Below are 24,020 nucleotides of genomic sequence, written 5' to 3' on the forward strand. Positions count from 1 at the left end.
AATGTCAAAATGATATACTCAAATTTCGAGTTTGGGACAGTAGTCCATATGGGTATAAGTATATACTCCAATAATAATAGATTTAGGGACCATATATAGCCCTCATACTCAAAACATTTGGTTTGAGTCTTCACAATTAGAAGTATGTTCTAAAAGTGGAGTGAACATAGGTTCACATGTACTCATAAAGAGAAGGGACAAAGGTCCTGACATAATTGGAGATCAAGAAACAAGATGTTTCGATCTATTTGATTGTATGACAATCAGTGGAGGAATTTTAAGTCCACATGTAATTGGATCAAAAAACATGTAGTTTGGATCTCATTAGAAATTGATAATGTTATATCAAATAATAAGAGGAAATCAAATTGAAGTAGTCAAACTAATAAAAATACATACCTCGATTCTGTAGGAAATATAACTAATATTGTTGATATCAATTGGTGAGTAACAGAATATTCCAAAATAGAGACAGATTCACTTAGAGTCAATAATTGAAACATGCATTAATATAACATTATAACAAAATAATCAAAAATCCGTTGTAGTGTAATTGGTTAGGATATTTGGTTCTCACCCAAAAAGACCTGGGTTCAAGTCCCAGCGATGGAAAATAATTTTGTTATTTTTTCACACACGACATAATCATATGGGGTAGATATGACAAAAATAATCATAAATAATAAATGTTTATTATGATCACATAAAATAAATAACTATGGTAAGTATCAAATAATGGTAATAGGATGAGTTACTTAACAATAATTACTGGAGAATGGTTATCAAATTGATAATAAAATGAGTTATTAATAACAATAACTACAAGATAATGGCAATTAAAAATATTATCATGATAATTGTAACTCTTGCAACAAATTCTCATGACAAATTCAGTCATCAAATAATTGTTATAAAGATAATTTAAACATAATAAATGTGATTAAACTATAAAGATAATGAAATGTAATTACGTTTAATCGATGCCAAAACATAGGCTTAAAATGACTAAACAAAATAAATAGAGACAAAAAAAATGCCTTAACATAGGCTTAAAATTTATCGGTGTCAAGAAAACCGCCACTGATCATGTAATCAATATGTTTTCCATTGTCCACAAAAAAATCAGAGACTTTGAACTTGTTATCTTCACTGACAGATTCTCCACATAATTTTAGTTGGGAGGTAATCATATGTTTAACGGAATTGAAAATCAGTGATAGATTTAAAGTTCTGAAGGAGCAAAATGCGTCCATTCATATCGTGCTCTAGATAGAACAATGGTTTTCTGGTGAGCAAATCAATCAGCTAATGATTGCCAAATCTCAAGTGGATCTTTCACCATAAGGTAATCATCTTTTAGGATTTTATCAAGATGATAACGCAAGAAAATCATAGGCTTGGCGGGATCTTGCACAGATGACTTATTGTCAACTTTGATGGCATTAATTTCCAAGGTTTTTAGCCATAAGGTGAATTTCAGCATCAAATAGTTCTTGCCAGAAATTTTAAGAGGAACAAAGTCCAATTTTGTCAGATGCATCATCTTTCTACAAACAGAAAAGATGAGATATATTAGAATCCATAATTATTAGAACAATATGTTCTATGAAAAATTCATATGCGAAACAAACGTTTCGAAGAGTTCATAAATATGAACAATGGATCCCATAGGGAACACACGAGAAAAACATTCGTGTGATGTCTATAGAACCATAGGTTCTAAGACTACTCGGTCAGAGGACTCGAGTCTTGAGCAATGGAACTTGTAGTTCTCATTGTCGCATATGAAATATAAATTTTCAACAATTATATTATATAAAAGATATATACCAATATATGTAAATGATCGCATAAAGAAAATTGATATTCATCAAGGAGAGAAAGAAGAAAAACTCATAGATCATTAACCTTGGTCATAAGCAATTCTGTTGCACCATAAGGCTTGCGGATCATCATGGAGTTCAAAGAAGAAGAAGAAGAAAAATAAGAGCAAATTCGTGCTGATAACGTGTTATAAACTAGAGAATATGAGAGAGATAGAAGAGAGAAACAGAGTATGGAGGAGATAGAAGTGTGTATTTCATTCTCATTAGACCCCTTTATATAGGAGTACTGTTTACATCATAAGGACATAACTAATGAGTATTTACAGTGGACAGCCACATTTATATAATATTTATAAGAATATATATATATATATATATATATATATATATATATCTTCTTATTTGGGGCAATAGACGTCTATTCGAAGCAATAAATCTTTCCCACGACCTATGAAATTTCTAACGATCTCTTTGGAAATCTCTGGCGAGGTTTTCAAAAAAATCTGATGGGTGGCCGCCAGTGATCGAACTTTTGACAGAATCCTGTGACCGGTGACTGGATTCAGGCAAAAGTTGGTCGGAATTCGGCGGCTTATGACAGGACTCCGGCGAAGTCTCTTTTGATTTCTCTCTCTCTCTCTCTCTCTTAGTAAGAGAGTGAGAGTAAAATAATCTCAAAAAAAAAAACAAAAAAAAACTCTATGGAGTATTAGGGAAGACCTTCTTAGAGGGGATTAAAAAAACTTAATGGAATAAGTGGGAAAAAAATCTCTAGAATTGATGTAAATGGACAAAATCCCAAAAAAAAAAAAAAAAGCCAAACGCGGCCTTGTATCACTTGCCGTTATTCTCTTACATAAGCATTCCACATTTCCACAACCTCCGCTTTGTATTCTTTACGGCGTATTATACAGCATAGCTTTATCTTACTGCTGGGTTTACGAACTAATGAATCATAAGCAAAGCGATTTGAGGCATTCTAAATTTCCAGCTAATGGTCGAGTTGCTCTTAGACAACAAGATATATATGAGAAAGAATATGATAGCCTACCTGCCGATTTTGAAGAGCTCACAAACAAAACAAGGGTACAAAATTTTCTTCTACTGAAACGATATATACAAGAAACTCGCGCGGTTAAGACTGAAAAGAAAAAGAAAAAAGAAAAAAACTAAACAAGATCATTTGCAGTGGAATGAAATGCAACGAATAAGTGAATGACACTAACTAGACTAGCTTCAAAATCAGCCTACCTTTGCCTTCAGGAAGAACAACTGTTATTCACCGAATGGATGAGGCACTTACTGAACCATTCAAGTCAAAAGACTTTCTTCAAGAGACTATATTTGAAGACATGCAGGTGATAGTAAGCTGATACTGAGAGCACTAGGTTGGAGCCTATAGGGGGTAAAAGCTTATAGCAGAATTTCTATTGTCATGGAACAGATGACTTGGAGGCTTCTGGTGACTCCTTGGTCTTCACGACAAGATCATAATTGATGGAAGCCAGCTGAGACAAGTTCTGAGAACAGAAGATGTAAAATTTTCAGGTCGAATTGGAATGCAAATAAGGTGAGTTAAAGAGCTATCTACACAAACAACTATCATTTCATTTCTATATGGCATCTTTTCAGTCTTGAAGTAGAGAACGCAAAAACTTACGTCAGACCCCTTACCTTAAATGAGAAATTACTAAATGAGTACTGCACATCAAGGGCTGGAGCACTGAAGTCCGCCAAACTACCACACTCATCCCCCTGTATAAGAGATATAGATGGTCAGGCAGCCAAATTAGAATGTCACTAGGCTGTACAAGAGCCAAACTTGGATCAGATGGTTGATTTAACAGGCATTTAACGGCCAAATTAATAAATTTCAAAGCATCATTGTTAAAGGCTTTTCTGGTTTACTTCCAAATCAGTTCTTTGGGGGCATTCTTCTAGTCCATGTAATTTCATATCAGCTCTATGTGCATTTAAGATTAAAAATTATAATACATAGAAGCATCTTACGTCTTCATCTAGATAATATGAACCAGTACTGCTGCATGTTTCAGTCAGGTCATCAAAGTCGCTGCCTCCATTAACATGCTCATCTTCTGGATTCCATATGTACCGGCTCATGAAATAACTTGTATCATGTGCATCTGTTGAAGGTATGAACATAGCCTGCAGCCAATAAAAGTACACTTAAATATCACAGATTTATAAACAATCATAATTTCAAAACTTCAACAAAGCTAACTTGAAATGACCTTCTGCCTTGCAAGTGTATCCCAGTTAATATCCTTGAAAAAAGTGTGTTGCTTCACCTGCCAGAGAAGTCCGAACACTTATTTTAATCATCATCATGACTTGCATGTAATCTCTGTCAATAGTTAATCAACAAATTACCTCCCTAGCACCTGTTGCTCCAAGTCTTTGAACTGGGTTTTCAGTCAGTAATCTGACAAGGAGTGTAGAGGTAAAGTAAGAGCAATGAAGATATACCATCTTGAAAAATGAGAGGATTGCAGGTATTTTTAATCCAACAAAAGAGTTCTTTTATATGAAAAGGCTGATTGACAAAATTTGCCTAATGTCAGATATTCACACTAGTGTTGTAACTAGTACATCCAGAAAATGCACAGATCTCTTCATATTATTCTTACTGGTCAATTAAGTCATATGCTTCGTTGCTCATCTCCTCAGGTACCTTAGGCCAGGGGATATCTCTGTTTATTATATTGTTGAAAATTTGCTGCAATAAAGAGGATCTATAAGTACATTGTCAAATTTCTCCCCCATGATTATGACTTGAAAAGAATTAAGAAAATTCACGGTTCTAAGAATCAGAAGAATTCATTCACATGTTCAGGAGTCAATGATACACGGTAAAAAGTGTTCTGAAATTTGGATCCACTACCTGTGGATGTTCTGCATTGAATGGTGGAATGCCAACAAGTAGCTCAAAAAGTATAACACCCACAGACCACCAATCAGCAGTTGCACTATGTCCCATGCCAAGAAGTATTTCAGGTGCCAAATAATCAGGGGTGCCAACAACTGAATGTTTTTGACGCTGTGACCTCTGAGATGAAGATTGACTTTTTGGTTCATCATCTCCAACAAAACCAGTATCACCAACAGATGGACCTGCTAAGTCATCAGTGCTGCTGATTAGACCAACCTTGGAGAGCCCAAAATCTGTCAACTGTAATATATAGTAGTACATTAGCAGCTGTGAGAGGGAACAAGTAAAGTCTTCATGGTAGATGCATAAACTTCACTCCCTGAACATGTTGGAATTCAAGGAAGTAAATATAGATGCCATAAGAAATTCTGACAAAACAGAAAGTAGTCTCCATGTGTGCATAGATAATCGACATCATGAATAAAAAATGAAGGAAGCAACTATAGATGCTATAAGAAATTTCTATAAATCAAGAAAAATTCATCAATACTCGGTCAAACCACAATTGTTTATCAGGGATTCAGGGAAAGCAACTTTCACTGATGAGAACCTGTCATTAAATAAAACTAAAAAGAGAAACAAAGCGAAGTATGCTTGAAAATACAATATATTAAGACTAACAGGCTAACATGAAATTATTCATCTACTTTCCCCTAAATTCAGGTTGCTAGAGGTTGCTTTTGTTTGATATAAACATCCCTTAACTTACTAGAATGTAAGATGCAAAATTAAATTGATAGTGATAGAAGGCCAGAATGCTCATACTATTGCCAAATGTATCTTCAGCTATTTACAAAAGGACATCTGTAACATTCAAGAACTAAAACAGCAGGATATGGACCTTGATGTGACCATCTTGACCAATCAACAAGTTGTCTGGCTTCAAGTCTCTATGAATAACATTTAATGAATGCAGATACTCCAAAGCAAGAACCTGACAAAAAAAGAGGATATCAGTCATGCTTTATACCATCAATGAGTATGAGAAACTTTCAGAGTGGATAGAGAAAAATAAATCTGGAGAGGTGAAGAAGATTTGTATGTCCTTACAACTTCTGCAATATATACACGGGCCATATCTTCATCTAAGCAGCCTAGATTTCTCAATAAAGAGTAAAGATCTCCACCATTTAAGTACTCCATGACCAGATAAAGATTTTCCCTGCATGTGAAGGAATAGAAAAATCGGACCTGTTCATCATTAGAAGTGTCAGATTGATGTCCAGTTGTAATGCATTCTTAGTGTACAAACACATTTTGAGGCTCACTTACCACAAAAGGATTGCGAACCAATATAAGGATGTTACGCTCTGCCAAAATACTTTCAACTGCATTCTTACGAATCATATCAGCCTTCTTTAATACCTGAAGAAAAATATTCCACCATAATGAGTTGTGAAAGCACTGTCCCAAGCTTACATGCAGAAAACAGCAAATAAGTCCATGGCCTTAATTTTGCTTCCTTTTCATATGGAATGCAAAAGGAACAGTGTACTGTTTTCCATCCATATTATGTAAAATTAAGCAGACCTTTATAGCAAATAAGTCACCAGTCGCTCGTTTTCTGGCAAGAAAAACTCGTCCAAATGCACCCCTGCTTATTGGTTTTATTATTTCAAAATCTTCAATAGATGTTCGATCCTTAGAAGACGGATTGATGGGGCTGGTACGTAGACTACGAACTGTATCATCTTCCACTGAACTTTCTTCGTCTGCCATACCATTTGATGAATCCAATTTCTCATCTTCTATCTGCCCGCAAAGATGTACATATTTTTCCCTGTACAGTTCAAAATTGATACAATCAGAGATGCTTTTAAGATATTAAATAATAATCATTCATTTGAGAAAACATGAAAAGTATAATGGATATAGAAGCTAAAAGTTAGATTATTTTGTTAATGGCCAAATTGAGGCAACCTTTGAGGAAATTTACATTTGTACAAACCACAAAACATATGCAGTGATACAGTTTGACTTCAACTCACTGCAATAATTTTTCAATACGTCTTCCAAACGTTTCTACAACAAGGGCATCCACCTTCCTGTCCTGGATAGCATATTTTAGGTCTTCTAGTCGGTCAAGCATATACTCCAATGCACTGTATTCACAATTGCTAACATTTGCAACAGAACGAGCAATATCCAGTAGCTTGTGTATCTGTCAATCCATGGTCTGATTATTATATGAACATCATAACATAAAGGTCATGAAATTTCCAATAAAAGAAATCAAATGATGAAACTAGTTCTGTAAAAGTCATTAATATATCTATATAACTGAATAAAACAAAGGCAACAAGCCACATGACTAAGCATATATAAACTGACATGGTAAGCCACGAAACAGCACAAGAGCTGCACTGTACAGGTGTAGTTAGAAACTTAGAAGGTGAAAGGAACTATTAACTTAAATGTAAGTAAAACCTGTGAAAAGTAAAAATTAAAAAAAAAAAAAGATTTTTATCACTGCCAGAGGGCATCCAAAAAGTGCATTCACAGAACTTTCAGTTGCAGAGTAATACTAGAAACATATGAGAGATAGTACTACGTCCAAGTTTGAGAGAAAAAGAAGTATAACCAAAAAACTACTGGCTGATGGAAAATGTAAGCATGGCACCTGCTGACAATTCTCAAGTTCTGGTATTGTTCCCCTTCCACTCAACAGCATTTCAATATGAGTGGTTCTAGGGGTTAAAAGTGGCGATCTTGGAGTGGAGCTACCTGCTGATGAGGTTCTGGTCCCTTGTTCAGGTGTCAAAGCAGAACGTGCGTCACATGACATGTCAGGCATAATATTAAGATCTTCCATGACAAAAGAATTGTCAGCATCAGGAACACAATCAACCATGTCTTGAGGCAAGTCATTTTGTTTAGGTGATAAGTCATCTAAATCTTCATGGATACTTTTTTTTCTTTTGGCAATAAAATCTTCATGGATACTTGATGGATACACTTTTGCAGCATCAAAACTTGTCTCTTGTGTATAAACATTTTTTGTTGTCCGAGATTCCATTATCCTTTCAAGAGCTTCAGCAACTCTTTCAAGTCTTTCATTCACAGTTAAGCCCTTCAAGTCACATCTGTCAGCAATTGTACATATTCGAGAGTGCTCCTCTACGTGGACAGTTGGTATTTCAACCTCACATATACGACAGATCATCAAATTCTCATATGTAACATTTTGCTGCTCCCCAATTGAAACCCAAGATACTCTTTGTGCACTTGTGGACATCTCTGAGTGTTCATGATGGGATGATGGAGTATCCAGATTTTCTTTGGCATGCAAACGTTCTGATTTGTCCTTCGATGGTGTATCAACAGAATCAGGTACTTTCTGCTTTTTCTCAGCAGCCGATGGAAGTTTTTTCCAAGATGACATCCTATAGCTACCAGTAGATTCAACGCTCTTGGCAGTGCTAACGTCCACACCATCAGCTCCACTAGCTATTTCTTGCTCACGAGACTTCTTGGGCTTCTCGTTTGCATCTTTCCCACTCAGTGGACCACTAAACTTCTGTTCTGCACCGTCCAAAATTTGTTCTGGATAAACACCAAGGTCACTGAGCTGGTGAAGACTAAGAATGTGCTCTTCCTCATAACCACTCTCTTTGTGGAACTGCACAAGCCGTGTGCACCGAGTAAGAATAAAAAGAAGACGAGTATGGGCTTGTTTCAGGGCCCCCATTGGTAGCTCTTGACGCCGGTCATCCAACTTCTGTACAATGCCTTCACACTTGATCCAAAATTCGTTAGGAGACATCTTTGCACACTGCCGGGCAATAACTAGCAAATCCTCAAAATTCTCTTTCCATTCAGGGTGAGACTCTGAAGACTTTTCAAGAATACCCACCAAATCACCCGCAAATGCACCCAAATCAACATCAACCTCATCCTTCAACCTCTCAAATCTTGCCCTGAGCGCCACCAAAACCTCCTAAAATTTTCCGAGCAGCCACAAGATTTAATAAAAATTAGGCGGAAAAATCAAAATTCTGAAAGGCATATACAAAATACATACACAGGTGAAGGTAATGTCACCTCCATATGCCCGAATGCACGGGACTTCCACACCGGAAATGGTCTAACCCCTTTGGAATTTAGCTCATGAGAGAAACTCTTGATGTCAGGTGTTCTCTTCTTTCGTCCACTCGTAACTCGCAGTATTGCCTGAAACCTAGGCGACTGCATTTCCTTTGTAAGACCAGCTTGACCACCCTGCCAATAATACAATACATACAACCACATCGCGGTCAAGCTCAAGCTCATGAGCTACCTACATTTCACCAACCTAACTATTTTCTAAGCAAAACTTCATTCAAAATTTCATTTACCTCCAACACAGGATTGAGTGGCGATGGAGTTCTCAGCGATTTTGATTGACTCGAGTGCACATATTTCACTATAAACACATTGTAAATATTTGCCAAATTAATTTCAAAATTGAAAAAAGATTTGAACTCATATTGATCCAATTTTACAGAAAAGCTAAAAACATCGAAATTCAGACCTGGTTGGGGCTTTGACTTGACCGTGTAGTTCATATTATTCGCTTCCTCACCGGGAATTAGAGGCTCGCCGGCGGAGGAAGAGAACCGGAGCGGCGACGGCGCCGATCGAGTCCGTATGTGATTGAGCCCTAGCGACGCAGCCAATAGGATCGGCGTGGTCTCTCTGCGTTCCCTAAAATCATCGTCGTCGTCATCTTCATCATCGTCTCCCTCTTCGTCGCTTTGTTCGTTGACCTCGGCCAAATGCCTGGGGCTCCGGCGAATCGGAATGGGAGGAATCTTACGGAGCTTGGCTCTGGAGGGAGAAGGATGAGTCGGAGACGATGCGGCGGCGGGGTCTGCGTTGCCGCCGGCGGAGGTCGAGGTCAGAGGCGGTGGGTTTGGATTCGGATCGCTCGACATGGAGAGAAGGTTTCGGGTTTGGACTCGGGTTCGGATTCTTCATGGGAATTTGGGGGATTGAGAGAGAAAGATAGATTAGAGGAAGAGAGATCAGTGTGTTGGGTATTATTTCGCGCGAAATGGGGATGGAGCGTTAGAGAGTGACACGAATTATGTGTTTTCGGTTAAGGGGTTTGAAACGTGCTTCCCGCTAAGCATGTAACTGGCCGCGTTCCGCTGTGGTCGTCACTACCGTAATCCGATGGGGGTGTGGAAACGGATCATGATGACCACTACACATTGGGCTTTCGTAGCCCGGCGAATAGGGCACCTGACATACCTTGGGGTTGGCTCAACTGCCCAAGTGGTGATGGAGGGTTAAAAGTGAGTTAAGATAGGTGAAATATTCGAAATTTGTTAATCGATTGTTGGTTTGTGATTTGTACTCCTCAATTAAGTTGGTCGATGTATTCTATGAAGGGTTTTTGTCCATTTACACCATTTTTAGAGATTTTTTTCCCACTTACCCCACTAAGTTTTTTTAATTCCCTCTTACCCAAAACACTCTAAGGAGGTCTTCCCTAATACCCCATTAAGATTTTTTTTTTTGTTTTTATTATTTTTTTAATACAATTTTACCCTCACCTTTGTTACTTAGAGAGAGAGAGAGAGAGAGAGAGAGAGAGAGAGAGAGAGAGAGAGAATGGAAGAGAGAGAAACCATAGGGGACTTCGCCGGATTCCGGTCACCGGCCGCCGGATTCCGATCACCGGCTACCACCCACCGGAAAGTTTTTTTGCCCCCAATAGACGTCTATTGCCCCCTAATAGACGACTATCAGCCATGTATTGCCCCCAATAGACGACTATCAGCCATGTATTGCCCCCCAATAGACGTCTATTGCCCCCAATAAAGGGGCAATAGACGTCTATCGACCATGTATTGCCTCCCAATAGACGTCTATTAACCATGTATTGCCCTCCTAATAGACGACTATCAGCCATGTATTGCCCCCAATAGACGTCTATTGCCCCCAATAGACGTCTATCAGCCATGTATTGCCCCCCAATAGACATCTATCAGCCATGTATTGCCCCCCAATAGACGTCTACTATCCCCCATCCTAAATTTAGACAAATAAAACTTTGATTACAGAAAAAAAAACAAGGAGATTACATCAATTCAAAATGTCTATTGCCCTCCAATAGACGCTTTAACATACGTCTATTGCCCCAATAGAACTTTTTTTTTTTTACCTTTTTCTTTCCTCCCCGGCTTTCTGCCTCAATTTTACCAAAAAAAAAAAAAGATTTGGGCACCCAAACTCACAACACTACTGAAATAATGTACTCTCTGCTGTCTCATATCTTCTCCTATCTCTGCGCAAATATTGAATTCTCCCAATTCTTGCTTCAGTGCATCCACCTATATAATTAATAAAGAGGACAAGATGAAATTCAATAGCTAGCCAGAGAGACGAGTTAAAATAAACAAGTGTATATACTATATAGATATCTGATTAAGCTTACTCGGTCTTAGGCCTTCATTTCAAATCCAAGTCAATAGCACAAAACAAAGAACTCACCTTGAATCAGGCCAGCGCCGGCGCAATTGGCCATAGCCGACGGTAGTGTTCATTCCAACAGGTTGTGGTCTAGCGTCGAAGCTCGCCGGAACCCAACTGAAAAACTGATTGTACGAGCCGAAGGTGAGTCAGGTTGGCGATGCTCCTCAGAATCTCGCCGGAAAGAGTGGACTGGAAACAACTCACCAGCGGTGGAGTTAGGCCAGAGAATGGAGCAAGACTCGGCAAAGGCCAAATCGCCGTTGCAGAGGAGAGAGAGAGAGAGAGAGCGCAGAGGAGAGAGAGAAGGGAGACGGCGCGGTCGCGGTCGTCGAACTGGTGGCCAGAGAGAGAGAGGGAGTTGAGGTCGAGGGAGGGCGGTCGTCGTCGTCTTCAAGCGTGAATGCCATCGCTGCGCCGGATGTGGAGATCGGAGATCGGAGATCGGAGAGAGAGAAACTGGATCTGGTTAATTCATTTGAATTATTTTGGTGGAGGTAGAAATTCTTGGCCACTAAAGGTAGGCAATTCATTCATCTCTCCGTTTTTTGTTACTGTTCAAAGAAATTATCAAGCACGTCCGAGAGCACACTGAAGATTTTCTTCAGTCTTTGGGTTATCCCAAATGGTGATGAATTAGTTGAAGATTCAATTACAATTAGGCTAGAATAGAGCTTTTTTTCTTTTCTTAAATCGAAAAAGTTAGCCGTATTACTAAATTTCCGCAAACAGAATAAAAATGACACGGCTACAATAATTATCAGAAAGAATCATTTTGCGGATTACAAAATTAGATTACAATTTAGCTAGAATAGAGTTTCGATTCTGCATGACGGAAGAAAAATAAATATTATTATGCTCTTCCTATTAGATACTTCGAATTCAGCGTATACCCGTATCCAAACCCAACCCGTATGGCACACACACGACGCCGTCACTCTAAAGTCTAAACTCGCCCGCCAACAATGCTCAGCCTCCTCCTCCGCAGCTCCGCCTCGAAGCTCCGGCTCCGACCCGCTTACATATCATGCAATTCGGACCCTCTCCCGACCCTTCGCAACTACTCCTCCACCTCCACCAGTCTCTATGGCTTCCGCCACTTAAACTCCCCCAAAGGCTTCCAACGCTTCGTCGACGACGCCATCGAAAGGTAAGAATCTGATTTGTTCATTCGCCAGCAATCGTCCAACGCCGTCGTGTTAGCCCTTCACCCAAACCCCAGTCACGGCGGTACCAGTCCGACGAACCTATAACTGAGCTGTTAGAACTCAAACCTTTGCACTGGAACTCACATAATTGGGAGAATGAATCACACCTTTATTGAATCACAAACTTTGGCTTATATAACGCCCTTTTACAATAGAAAGAAGCAGATAACAACCCACGAACTAACATTCCTAAGAACGTGGTTTACTAGCTAAGATCAAATCAAACTAAAACAAGAACTCCCTAAGAATAGGGATTATTAACAGAAAGCAGTAAAACAGAACCGTAAAAGCATTAAACTGTCCAGATGATTTGTTACGTGAACCCCAAGTCTCATCATTTCCTCCCTTAAACTGCATTGCATACAGCAATCAGTTTACTTGATCATCTAGCATTCTGCACACTCCAAGCAGGTCTCTCAATTTCTCAAAACTATCCAGCTTCAAGGCCTTTGTCATAATGTCTGCCACCTGGTTTTGTGAGCTACAGTATTCAAGTTCAACAACACCATCTTTACAAAGATCACGAAGGAAGTGAAATCTGATATCAATGTGTTTACTTCTTCCGTGCATCACAGGGTTTCTTGACAACTTAATAGTTGAACTATTATCACAGAAAATTATGGTAGACTTACTTTGTTTGCAGCTCAGTTTCTCAAGCACTCTTCTCATCCACACACCTTGGCAGGCACATATAGCTGCAGAAATGAATTCAGCTTCCGTAGTAGAAAGGGTGACCACTGGTTGCTTCTTGGAGCTCCATGCCACTGCCCCATCACTCATCATGAAGACATACCCGAAAGTACTTCTTCGATCATCAACATCACCCGCATAATCACTATCAGAAAAAGCCACCAATTCTTCACCATTTTCAGCTCCTCTTTTGTACCCAACACCTAGCCCCACAGTCCCTCTTATGTACCTTAAAATTCTTTTGATAGCTTGCATATGAAGTTCAGTAGGTTTTTCCATGTACCTACTGACTAGGCTAACAACATACATGAGATCAGGCCTTGTAACAGTCAAATACATTAAGCTGCCTACCATTTGTTTGTAATGAGTTGAGTCAACACGAACACCTCCTTCATCTTTCATCATTTTGAAACCTGGCACAATGGGATTTTTCACTGAGTTTGAGCTTTCCATACCAAACCTTTCTAGTACTTCCTGTGCATACTTACGTTGACTTAAGAAAATTCCTTTTTCATTCTGCACAATCTCTACTCCAAGAAAGAACTTCATTTTGCCCAGGTCTGACATATCGAACTTAGACTTCATTGAGACTTTGAACTCCTCAAACATCTTCGAGCTGCTTCTTGTAAATATCAAGTCATCTACGTACACACTTACAATCAAGATCTCACCATCTCCTCGAGTCTTAACGAACAAAGTATGTTCATTAGGACACCGCTCAAATCCTTCATCAATGAAGTATGCCTTTAACTTGCTGTACCAGGCCCGAGGGACCTGTTTCAACCCGTATAGAGCTTTTCTGAGCTTGTAGACCCTATGCTCCTCTCCTTTCTTCTCAAAACCTTGTGGCTGATCTACGTACACATCTTCCTCCAGTTCTCCATGTAGGAACACACTTTTCACGTCTAATTGGTACACACTCCACCCTCTTTGAGCAGCTAAGGCCAAGATCATCCTGATTGTGTCCCACCTAGCAACCGGAGCAAATACTTCCATATAATCAATGCCGTACTGCTGAGCGTACCCTTTAGCCACAAGTCGAGCTTTGAATTTATCCACTTCTCCGCTCTCGTTCAACTTTGTTTTGAATATTCATTTTACTCCAATCTTCCTCGCTCCTTTTGGCAAATCAGTCAATTCCCAAGTACCGTTTCTTTCTATTGCTTTCATCTCAATCTTCATAGCTTCTCTCCACTTCGCACACTTTGCTGCTTCCTCAAAAGAACTTGGATCATCTGCTGAGGTATAGAACACCATATTTTGCATTTCCTCCTCCTCGGACAAGCCCCCACCTGTGACATAGTCTTGCATCCAGATTGGTGGTCCCCTATTCCTCTCTTCATCTGGAATTGTTGCTTCAGCTGAGTCATTTGAGGATGAGCTGGTGTTCCCTTGTTCATGTGATTGGTCTGCTTCTTCACTTTCTTCGTCACTGCTACTATGCATCTCATGTTCTTCTGATCCCTCTTCATCACTCCAAATAAGTACATTCTTCTTCTCTTCTTCTTCACTTCTGCCCCAATCCCATCTTTCACTTTCTTCAAAAATCACATCTCTGCTAACCACGATCTTCTTTGTTGACGGATTATACAACCTGTAGGCCTTTGATCCCTCGCTCAACCCTAGCAGTATGCACTTCATACTTTTGTCTTCCAGCTTGGTCCTCTTGTGATCGGGAATGTGAACATTTCTTATACAACCAAAAATCTAAAGTGCTCCACATTCGGCTTGTGCCCACTCCATGCCTCCTCAGGAGTCATATCTTTAACAGCTTGAGTTGGACTTCGGTTGAGAACATGAACTATCCAGTTAACACCCTCAAGCCAAAACTCCTTTGGCATATTTTTCTCAGACAAAGTGCTCCTCACTAGATTCATGATAGTCCTGTTTTTCCTCTTAGCAACTCCATTTTGCTGAGGGGTAAAGGCCGCAGTGAGCTGTCTTTTAATCCTATTCAAAGCACAAAATTCATTAAATTCATTAGAGGTGAATTCTCCACCCTTATCAGTACGCAAACAACACACATATGCCCCAGCTTCTTTTTCAACAAACACTTTGAATATCTTAAAGCATGCAAACGTCTCTTCTCGGACAAGAAATACACCCAGCACTTTCTAGAATAATCATAAATGAAAGTAAGTATGTACCTTTTCTTGCTATTAGATTCTGGTGTCACAGGTCCACACAAGTCTGCATGAATCAGTTGTAGCTTTTGAGTGGCTCTCCAGAGACTTTTCTTGGGAATGGGTTCCCTGTGCTGCTTCCCAACTAGACAGTATGCACACACCTTTGCCGGAGCTTTGATTGACGGTAAACCCTTCACCATCTTCTTGTAATTCCTCGTTCTCAACCCTTTGAAGCTGAGATGACCGAGACAGCAGTGCCATAGTTAAGCCTCATCGTCACTGATGGTTTGAAAACAGGTTGAGTCTCTTGCTACAGGTGTTGCCAACATAACAAACATCCTATTGCCTGTCATGGCAGTCTGAACAATCAAACCCCTACTTGGATGAAATATTTTGCACATTCCCTGATTAATTAGAATGGCCAGCCCCTTTTCTTGTAGCTGCCCTATGCTCAACAAATTGTTTTTGAGCTCAGGGATGTAGAAGGCTCCAGTGACTACTTGAGTTATCCCACCAACATGCAATCTAACACTTCCTTTCCCCATAACAGCCATTCTAGCATTATTTCCAAGTTTCACAGTGTGCCTAAACCCCTCATCTAAATCTGAAAACCACATCTTATTGCCAGTCATGTGATTACTACAACCAGAATCTAAAAACCATACCTCTTCTCTCTTTGCCTGATGAAGATCAACGTAGGACATGAGAAGCATTTCCTCTTCATCATCGAGCTCTGCATAGTTTGCTCCCTTCTCCCAATCAGGACACTCATACTGAAAGTGTCCCAATTTGTGACACTTGTAGCACTCGATGACAGCTTTGTTGAAGAGCTGTCTGCCCCTTCCTCTATAGCTCCCACGTCATCTTCCTTTTACACCAATTCTGTCTTCTTCCTTATCTCCAAGCCTTCCAACTCTAGTGACCTTCAGTGCCTGTTCTTCCTCTCTATGCTCTTTCATTCGTTGTTCATGAACTAGGAGGCTACTTTGAAGCTCATCAATGGTCATGGTGTCCAAGTCGTTGGCCTCTTCAATAGAGCATACCACATAATCAAATTTTGAGATCATAGACCTCAAAATCTTTTCAACAACATTATTTTGACTCACAGTTTCTCCACAGGCTTTCATGTTCTTGGCTATGGCAAGTGTTCGAGCAAAGTATGCGTTGACCGTCTCTCCTTCCTTCATCTTGAGAGACTCGAAATCCCGACGCAATGCATGTAGCTGCGCCTTTTTAACCTTTGTTGATCCTTGGAACTTCTGCCACATCGAGTCCCAAATCTGTTTGGAGGTTTCATCCTCCAAAATTGTCTCCAGAATGTCACGGTCGATGGCCTGATAAAGATAGTTCTTTATCTTCAAGTCCTTCAACTTCTGCTCCTCGATAAGCTTCAGTTGTGCCTCTGTAGGCGCTGCTCCGGTCTCCACAGTTGGAATACCATTCTACACAAGACTCCAATATTCTTTGGAGCGCAGAAAGTTTTCCATGAGCTTCGCCCAATGCTCATAATGACCATCAAACACCGGAATGGCAGGTTGCACATACTTGCCATTACTACTTTCAGCCATTCTTCTCAACCCTCTCTTCTGTTTCTCTCAAAATCAGGCCCCTGTGATGGGGCTCTGATACCACTTGTTAGAACTCAAACCTTTGCACTGGAACTCACAGAATTGGGAGAATGAATCACACCTTTATTGAATCACAAACTTTGGCTTATATAACGCCCTTTTACAATAAAAAGAAGCAGATAACAACCCACGAACTAACACTCCTAAGAACGTGGTTTACTGGCTAAGATCAAGTCAAACTAAAACAAGAACTCCCTAAGAATAGGGATTATTAACAGAAAGCAGTAAAACAGAACCGTAAAAGCATTAAACTGTCCGGATGATTTGTTACGTGAACCCCAAGTCTCATCATGAGCTGCCTCGATTCACAATACCAAGACCCGGCCACCGAGATCCTAGACAATCGGATCCTTTCGAAACCTCTACCACCACCAAACAGACCCTGAGATCTGCCACACACGACCAATGACGGGGGCTCGCCGGTGAAGACTACCACGCCGCCGCCACCCTCTGCTCAGAAACCCTAGGGCTCTGCTTTTTCTTTATTCGTATTTGGTTCAACCTTATCAACCGTACAATAAAGAATGTTTTGCTTCCAATAAAAGATTTTGCTACTGAATTATTAGTTTTTTTTTTGTGGGGAACAATTTTTAGAGTTTTGTTTCAAATCATCTATATAGCCGCACCCTATTAAATTTCAGCAAACAGAAAAATTAATTATTTTGCGGGGTACAAAATTAGATTACAATTTAACTAGAATAGAGTTTCGATTCTGCATTACAAAAGAAAAATAAATATTATTATGAGCTTCCTATTGGATACTTCGAATTCAGCGTATACCCGTATCCAAACCCGACCCGTATGGCACATATTAAACACTCCACACGACGCCGTCACTCTAAACTCGCCCGCCAACAATGCTCAGCCTCCTCCTCCGCAGCTCCGCCTCGAAGCTCCGGCTCCGACCCGCTTACATATCATGCAATTCGGACCCTCTCCCGACCCTTCGCAACTACTCCTCCACCGCCACCGGTCTCTATGGCTTCCGCCACTTGAACTCCCCCAAAGGCTTCCAACGCTTCGTAGACGACGCCATCGAAAGGTCCCACAATTCAACAAACTAGCTCCAGTATCTGCAGATTTTAATCCCACTCTAAATTTTGATTAAATTTAATTTTTCAGGTCCGGCGAGCTGGTTGAGTTCATTTCCGGGATACCTTCGTCAGCTGAGATAATCAAAGCCATGGATGAGATTTCTAACACAGTAAGTTTTGATAGTTACAGTTCTACAAGTTTACCGATCGGTTTTTTACAGTGAATGAGCTAATTGCATTGTGTCATTGTTCAATTTGATAGGTCTGCTGTGTGGTAGACTCTGCAGAACTTTGTAGGCATACTCATCCAAACAGGTTATTATTCTCTGAATTTTTCGGCTTTTTCGATATTACATTTCTGTATTTGGAGGTATTTAGTTATTGTTTTTGTCCATTTGAGAGATTTCAATTAGGTTTTTTGGATACTTCAATTGTATCAGGGAATTTGTTGACGAGGCAAACAAAGCTTCAATGAGGATTAATGAATATCTACATGTGAGGTGACGGTGAATCGTCTTCACTTTCTAGTGTTGTTGAATTTTTGTTCACAATTTTCTTGTGTAGTGAGCCATTGCCTGTGTCTGATTTGAATTTTTCTGTCTTATAGTACCTGAATACAAATTATACTTTGTTTGATGCCGTGAGAAAAGCTGAACAAGAGGGCCATTTGCTCACCAAGGAAGCTCAAAGGGCGGCACATTACCTCCGCGTTGACTTTGAGAGGGGTGGAATTCATCTTCCTGCTGGTATCTCACTCTTCATGTTGTTTTACAGTGCTCTTGCAGTAGGTTTTTTTTTTTTTTGCAGGCTAATAACTTCTCTGTTTTGCTTTGCAGAGAAATTAGATAGAGTCAATCAGCTGAATATAAAAATTTCACAACTTTGCAAAGAGTAAGTGCAATATCATAATTTATCTTCACATTCACTTAATTGATTTTTCTTCTCAGTACCAAAAATGAAAATGTTACTTCTCATTATATCATCCCTGTGTATTTATGTACTCCATGTGCGTAATGATATGTAAATCACACTCAGAGTTTTCAGAACTGCTTCAGCATTTACAAAATACATTTGTAGTACGATTAGTGCTACTTCACATCTATTCTGTTAGTAAGATGAGCTTAGGTCCATCCGGCCCATTTAATGTTAATGTTTTTAGGAGTTTAAATGTTGTTCACTTGTTTGTAAGTGGTGGTGTAGAATTTGGTTACTCTTCTTACTGATTCTGTCCTGTTATTTATTATTAATATTAGAATTGTTAATAAACAGTTTGCCTATGAGACTTTACTTTTCCTTTATATGAAATTCTTTCTGGGTTCAGGTTCAGTGAAAATATCATCATTGACCCAGGTGCTGTGGATATATTTCCAGCGTCACGTATGCCACAAAGTTTGCACCATCTTCTCAAGCCCATCTACCGATCCAGATCTGCAATTTCAAGGGAATCATTGGGGCATATGGGTGCCATGAAAGAAAAGGGTTTTTGTATAGCAACAGATCCAAACACTTTATCTTCAGTTCTCCAATGGGCTTCAGATGATGAGGTAACTTTGATGTTGACAAAAGTATTCTTCCTGCTTTTTGAATCTTCAATGCAATAGGGAGTCAGGTCACTGCAATAAACTTAGGTGAACTGAGCATAACGTGGAATGTACCTTCTAGAATTTGGAAACTAGCTTCAAACTCTGGATGAACTTTTTTTACTCTATATTTGCTTTCAGGTCAGGAAATTGGCATATATGAAAGGAAATTCTGTTCCTCATGCAAACCTTGGCGTTCTTGATAATCTTATAGCTACCCGCCATGAGCTAGCTCAGGTTAATTATCTCCCTTTTTAGTTCATGACAAATATCCTATATGGTGATGAACATAAATTATTTAGGAACAGGATGGCCAAACATTGTTGGGCTTTTTTCGTGTGTTCAAATATAGCTTGCTAGAGTGATTGCATGTATTTTTAGAAGCAATCTCTAATACTGATGTACTGAATGACTTTATATGAAACTTCAGTGATTGGGTGTGCCCATTGTACATCATTCATTCTTAGTTATGCATTGACTTTCACGATTTAGCATTATTTTTATTATAGGATGTTGTGTTCCTATTTTTCAGTGGTTCACTGGGATTGACATGAACGGTTGATTAGTGGCGTAGACCATAAGGTGGGAAGGGTGCATGGGTTCCCATAACCCCACAGGTCTAAATGTAGAATTGAATAATCAAATTGATTTGTATATGCTTATGGATTCTAAGTTATCTTCCTTTCTGGAATGTTCCGAATTGCTCACATAAACATCTTCCCATCTTGATTGGTTATTTATTTTTTGAGGACTGATTTTAATACACACCTCTTATGACAATTTGTAGAAATTTATTGCTTCTAGGATTGTCTGATTTGCTGCAATAATGGATATGGTTTGATATAGGCTTTCAATTACATTTTCCACTTATCTGCATGCTTTGTTTTGATTGATAACTGCAGATAATGGGGTATAGATCTTATGCTGAATTTACAGTGAAACCTAACATGTCTTCATCACCAAAAGTTGTGATGTCTTTTTTGCAAGAGTTGAGCAAGATGGTTAGGCCGAGTGCTGACGAGGTATTAAGTCCTTTGTAAGACATTTATTTTGTTTGAAAGAATTTCTACTTTTCATTGGGCTCAAGATTAATTGCAGCTTTCGTCTACTAATGAGAAGTTACTTAACTTTAGGAGTTTAATAAAATTAAGGCCTTCAAGAGAGAAAAATGTGGTCAGACAGATGGAGACTTAGAACCTTGGGATGAGGCATTCTACACAGCAATGATGAAGTCTTCTGCCTATGACTTTGACTCTTCAGTATGTTAGGCTCTCCTATTTGCTTTTCTTTCTTTTTATCACTATTTTTTTATATTTGGAAAAAAAAAAAAAGGGCGACGGCAACATTTGTTTTCAATAATGTTTGTTGGATAGTGTCTCTTTGTGGGTACATCATACTGGGGGTTTGAAGCAAAGGAAGTTTTTTGACTTTCTTCCTCTATGCAGGTTGTAGCATCATACTTTTCTCTACCACAATGTATCGACGGTTTAAAAGTGCTGGTGGAATCCTTGTTTGGTGCAACGTTTCATAACGTGCCCATGGCACCAGGTGAATCATGGCATCCAGATGTGCTCAAAATGTCTCTCCATCATCCTGAAGAGGTATTTAATGGTTAATAATAGGTGTAAATGTCTGGATATCACTGTAATGATTTAGTTTTTCTTTATCTTCCCAATTGTTGACCTAATATGCATGCTTATTACAGGGTGATTTAGGGTATCTCTACCTTGATTTGTACGCAAGGAACGACAAGTATCCGGGGTGTGCTCATTTTGCAATTAAAGGTGGCCGCAGTGTTTCAGAAACAGAATATCAACTTCCTGTATGTAAATAGACATATTTGCTCTAGTAGAGTTATGCTTCTTTACAATAGGAATAAACATATTCTTAGCTTTGTTAAACCATTGAAAATGGCACAAGAAGCAAACTAGGGACTCAAAATATTTCTTCTGAACCCTTAAAACATTTGTTAATCCTTTTTTTTTTTTAACAACTTTGAAACATGTGTCACTGTGGTGGATTTGCATTTTCTTTGGAGAAACTCTCTTCCAATTTGAGTTCAGAAATTGATCCCTCTTTTTGAGGAAATGTCTGGATTGGGTTGGATGCTACTTTTCAAAATTATCAATTATTATTATTATTCAATGACTTTCTGTATCATGCATTAGTTCATTGGACACTAACTCTTATTTGTCTCACAGGTTGTTGCCCTTGTTTGCAATTTTTCTTCTTCACGTAATTCATCAACTGTGAGGCTAAATCATTGGGAATTGGAAACTCTGTTTCATGAGTTTGGGCATGCTCTTCATTCGTTGCTTTCAAGAACGGTATGCTGGAAAATACCTTATGACTGGGAGGCCAGCTCTACTACCTCCATCTATTTATAAGTTCTTACATTTGTAATCTTTTCTTGTAGGACTATCAACACTTTTCAGGTACCAGAGTGGTTCTTGATTTAGCAGAAACACCATCCAACCTTTTTGAGTGAGTTGACGTTATTATTAGTCCATTATTCTTTATTAAAACATCTGATAAAAAAATTTAGTTGAATATTTTTATATTTGACATCAATCTTGTTTACGTGTCTGATTATCTAAAATTATCACATTTGGAGATGGTAGTCTATTTATAGGATTTCGTCATCAAACTGTCTACTTTCCTTTGAGTTATAACCTTTTTTTTCTGTTTTCAGAAGTCTCACAAATTATAAACTTCAAAGAAGAATAGGTTGGTAATGACCCTAATAGTGATTCTTTTGATATGTGAAGGTACTACGCTTGGGATTATCGAGTTTTGAAGACATTTGCCAAACATTATTCAACCGGGGAAATCATCCCAGAGAAGTTAGTAGATTCAATGCAGGGTGCAAGAAAGATGTTTGCTGCCACAGATTTGCAACGTCAGGTTATTGACCAACGACCTTTGATAAACAATCAATGATCCCTTTATTTGTGAAGAGTACATGAAAACTACTGAAGGAATTTTGATCAATGTTTTCTTGTTGTGTTCCTGTTCATCAGATTTTTTATGCTGCTGTTGATCAAACACTGTTTGGGGAACAACCAACCCCACCGACAAGTTCTATTGTTGAGGATCTGAAAAGAGAGTATACTAGTTGGAAGCATGTAGAGGGCACAAACTGGCAGGCCCGATTCAATCACCTTCTGAATTACGGTGCAGGTATTTTGCTAACATTTTGACATTCTTTGAACTTCAGAGAGTCATTAGTGATGTTGAGTTTACTAGAACTTCAGAACTAAAACAAGAAACAAATTATTCTAAATAATAATAATAAATAAATAAATAAATAAAAGGTACAAGATCAAGTCACATTGTAGTTATAAATCACTCCAAAGAATCAGGAATCTGATCATCATCAGAGTGCTAGCATGTATCTAGAATCCACTGGTTGAATTTCAGTTATAATCCATATCCCCAAATTTCACCAGTTTCATTTTACTTCAGAGCTGGAAGTTGAACCTTGTATAATTTATATCAGTGATACCCTTTCTTATTCTGTAAAATTGTTCTTGGCTGATAAATGTACACTTCTTGCAGGTTATTATAGTTACTTGTATGCCAAATGTTTTGCTGCTACGATATGGCAGAAGCTGTGTCAGGAAGATCCACTCTCGTTAACCATAGGAACCTCTTTAAGAACCAAATTCTTACAGCATGGCAGTGCCAAAGAACCAGATGATTTGTTAAATGGTCTTGTAGGAGATGGGATTCTAAGGGATTGTAATGGAGGATTAGTTCCTGATATTACCTGTCTTTGTAATGAAATGAAGTTTGAGAAGAGTTGAGAGCGATTCAAATATATGTTAAACCGAAACAGGAGATTAGATCGGTGTGGTTTTGGAATGAGTCTCCTTACTTTAATGCAAATCGACTTGGAACCAAATCACCAATACAAGAGTGAAAATGTAAAACTGAATGATTTTGAAAAGGAAATGAAACAAAATAAGCCACCTCCAGCCTCATCAAACTGAGTGCCAGACCGCCAGGAGAAGAATCATCTATGAAACTGAAATCTCGGAGTGTAATAGGGTTTCCATTACTATCTCTAGGAACAAAATTACTTATTTGAGTTTTTCAGTGACAAAGATTTCGTTGGTAAAGATTATATATATTGTTAGACTTTGGCCTAAAAATGTCCTGGAAAGTATAGTGGCTTTCTGTTTTATTTTTGTTGGCAAAAGTTTCTCTTTATTTAAACTAGCCTCTTAACGTCAATTTGCTTATTTTCTTGAAAAACAAAATTGTAAATCATGTGTACGAACATCCAATCCTATATTTGGGGAAATTTCTCAATTTATATTAGAGAATAGAGATGTTGTTTCCTATTTTATCCTAATTAATTTGCATGCATAAATTAATTTTTATAGTAATTGTAGAAATAATTTTTTTTTTTGGACTATTGCAGTTATAAATCCCACTCCTTGGACAATGCTATCCTACTCCCTCACTCTCACCTCCCACGTTAGGTTTTGCTTCTTTTTTTTTTTTTTGTTTCCAATAT

The 24,020-nt window shown here is 38.7% G+C and overlaps 2 protein-coding genes and 1 non-coding gene across 7 annotated transcripts; 2 read left to right on the top strand and 1 right to left on the bottom strand.

The window, feature by feature from the left end:
- The first annotated feature begins 538 nt into the window (after positions 1 to 538).
- On the top strand, positions 539 to 612 carry TRNAE-CUC. The gene has a single exon. It is a non-coding gene; the product is annotated as a tRNA-Glu (tRNA).
- Positions 613 to 2,866: 2,254 nt separating this feature from the next.
- On the bottom strand, positions 2,867 to 9,797 carry LOC112171609 (probable serine/threonine protein kinase IRE). 4 transcript variants are annotated; one of them, XM_024308771.2, is made up of 16 exons: positions 9,287 to 9,797; positions 9,111 to 9,178; positions 8,818 to 8,994; positions 7,397 to 8,713; positions 6,765 to 6,937; positions 6,307 to 6,556; positions 6,049 to 6,141; positions 5,827 to 5,967; positions 5,618 to 5,710; positions 4,729 to 5,016; positions 4,475 to 4,563; positions 4,218 to 4,269; positions 4,079 to 4,135; positions 3,837 to 3,992; positions 3,501 to 3,581; positions 2,867 to 3,346 (listed from the first exon to the last, which is right to left on the bottom strand). In XM_024308771.2, the coding sequence occupies exons 1-16, from the start codon at positions 9,687 to 9,689 to the stop codon at positions 3,260 to 3,262; spliced, it is 3,525 nt and encodes a 1,174-aa protein (XP_024164539.1). In that variant the 5' UTR covers positions 9,690 to 9,797; the 3' UTR covers positions 2,867 to 3,259. The 4 variants fall into 4 exon arrangements, 1 of the variants encoding a protein (XP_024164539.1); XR_005806717.1 differs by lacking the exons at positions 2,867 to 3,346; positions 3,501 to 3,581 and having other exon boundaries at positions 3,911 to 3,992; positions 4,519 to 4,563; XR_005806718.1 differs by lacking the exons at positions 2,867 to 3,346; positions 3,501 to 3,581; positions 3,837 to 3,992 and having other exon boundaries at positions 4,729 to 4,958.
- Positions 9,798 to 12,163: 2,366 nt separating this feature from the next.
- On the top strand, positions 12,164 to 23,347 carry LOC112173522 (mitochondrial intermediate peptidase, mitochondrial). 2 transcript variants are annotated; one of them, XM_024311166.2, is made up of 17 exons: positions 12,164 to 12,382; positions 18,007 to 18,088; positions 18,181 to 18,233; positions 18,359 to 18,413; positions 18,526 to 18,664; positions 18,755 to 18,809; positions 19,240 to 19,462; positions 19,640 to 19,735; positions 20,401 to 20,520; positions 20,632 to 20,757; positions 20,944 to 21,099; positions 21,204 to 21,320; positions 21,700 to 21,825; positions 21,915 to 21,982; positions 22,267 to 22,402; positions 22,519 to 22,678; positions 23,057 to 23,347. In XM_024311166.2, exons 1-17 carry the CDS (start codon positions 12,198 to 12,200, stop codon positions 23,302 to 23,304), a joined length of 2,145 nt encoding a protein of 714 aa, XP_024166934.1. In that variant the 5' UTR covers positions 12,164 to 12,197; the 3' UTR covers positions 23,305 to 23,347. The 2 variants fall into 2 exon arrangements, with proteins under 2 accessions (XP_024166934.1, XP_024166927.1); XM_024311159.2 differs by lacking the exon at positions 12,164 to 12,382 and adding an exon at positions 17,651 to 17,926.
- Positions 23,348 to 24,020: the final 673 nt, after the last annotated feature.

Source organism: Rosa chinensis, chromosome 1 (genome assembly GCF_002994745.2).
Source record: "Rosa chinensis cultivar Old Blush chromosome 1, RchiOBHm-V2, whole genome shotgun sequence".
NCBI classification, from domain to species: Eukaryota; Viridiplantae; Streptophyta; class Magnoliopsida; order Rosales; family Rosaceae; genus Rosa; species Rosa chinensis.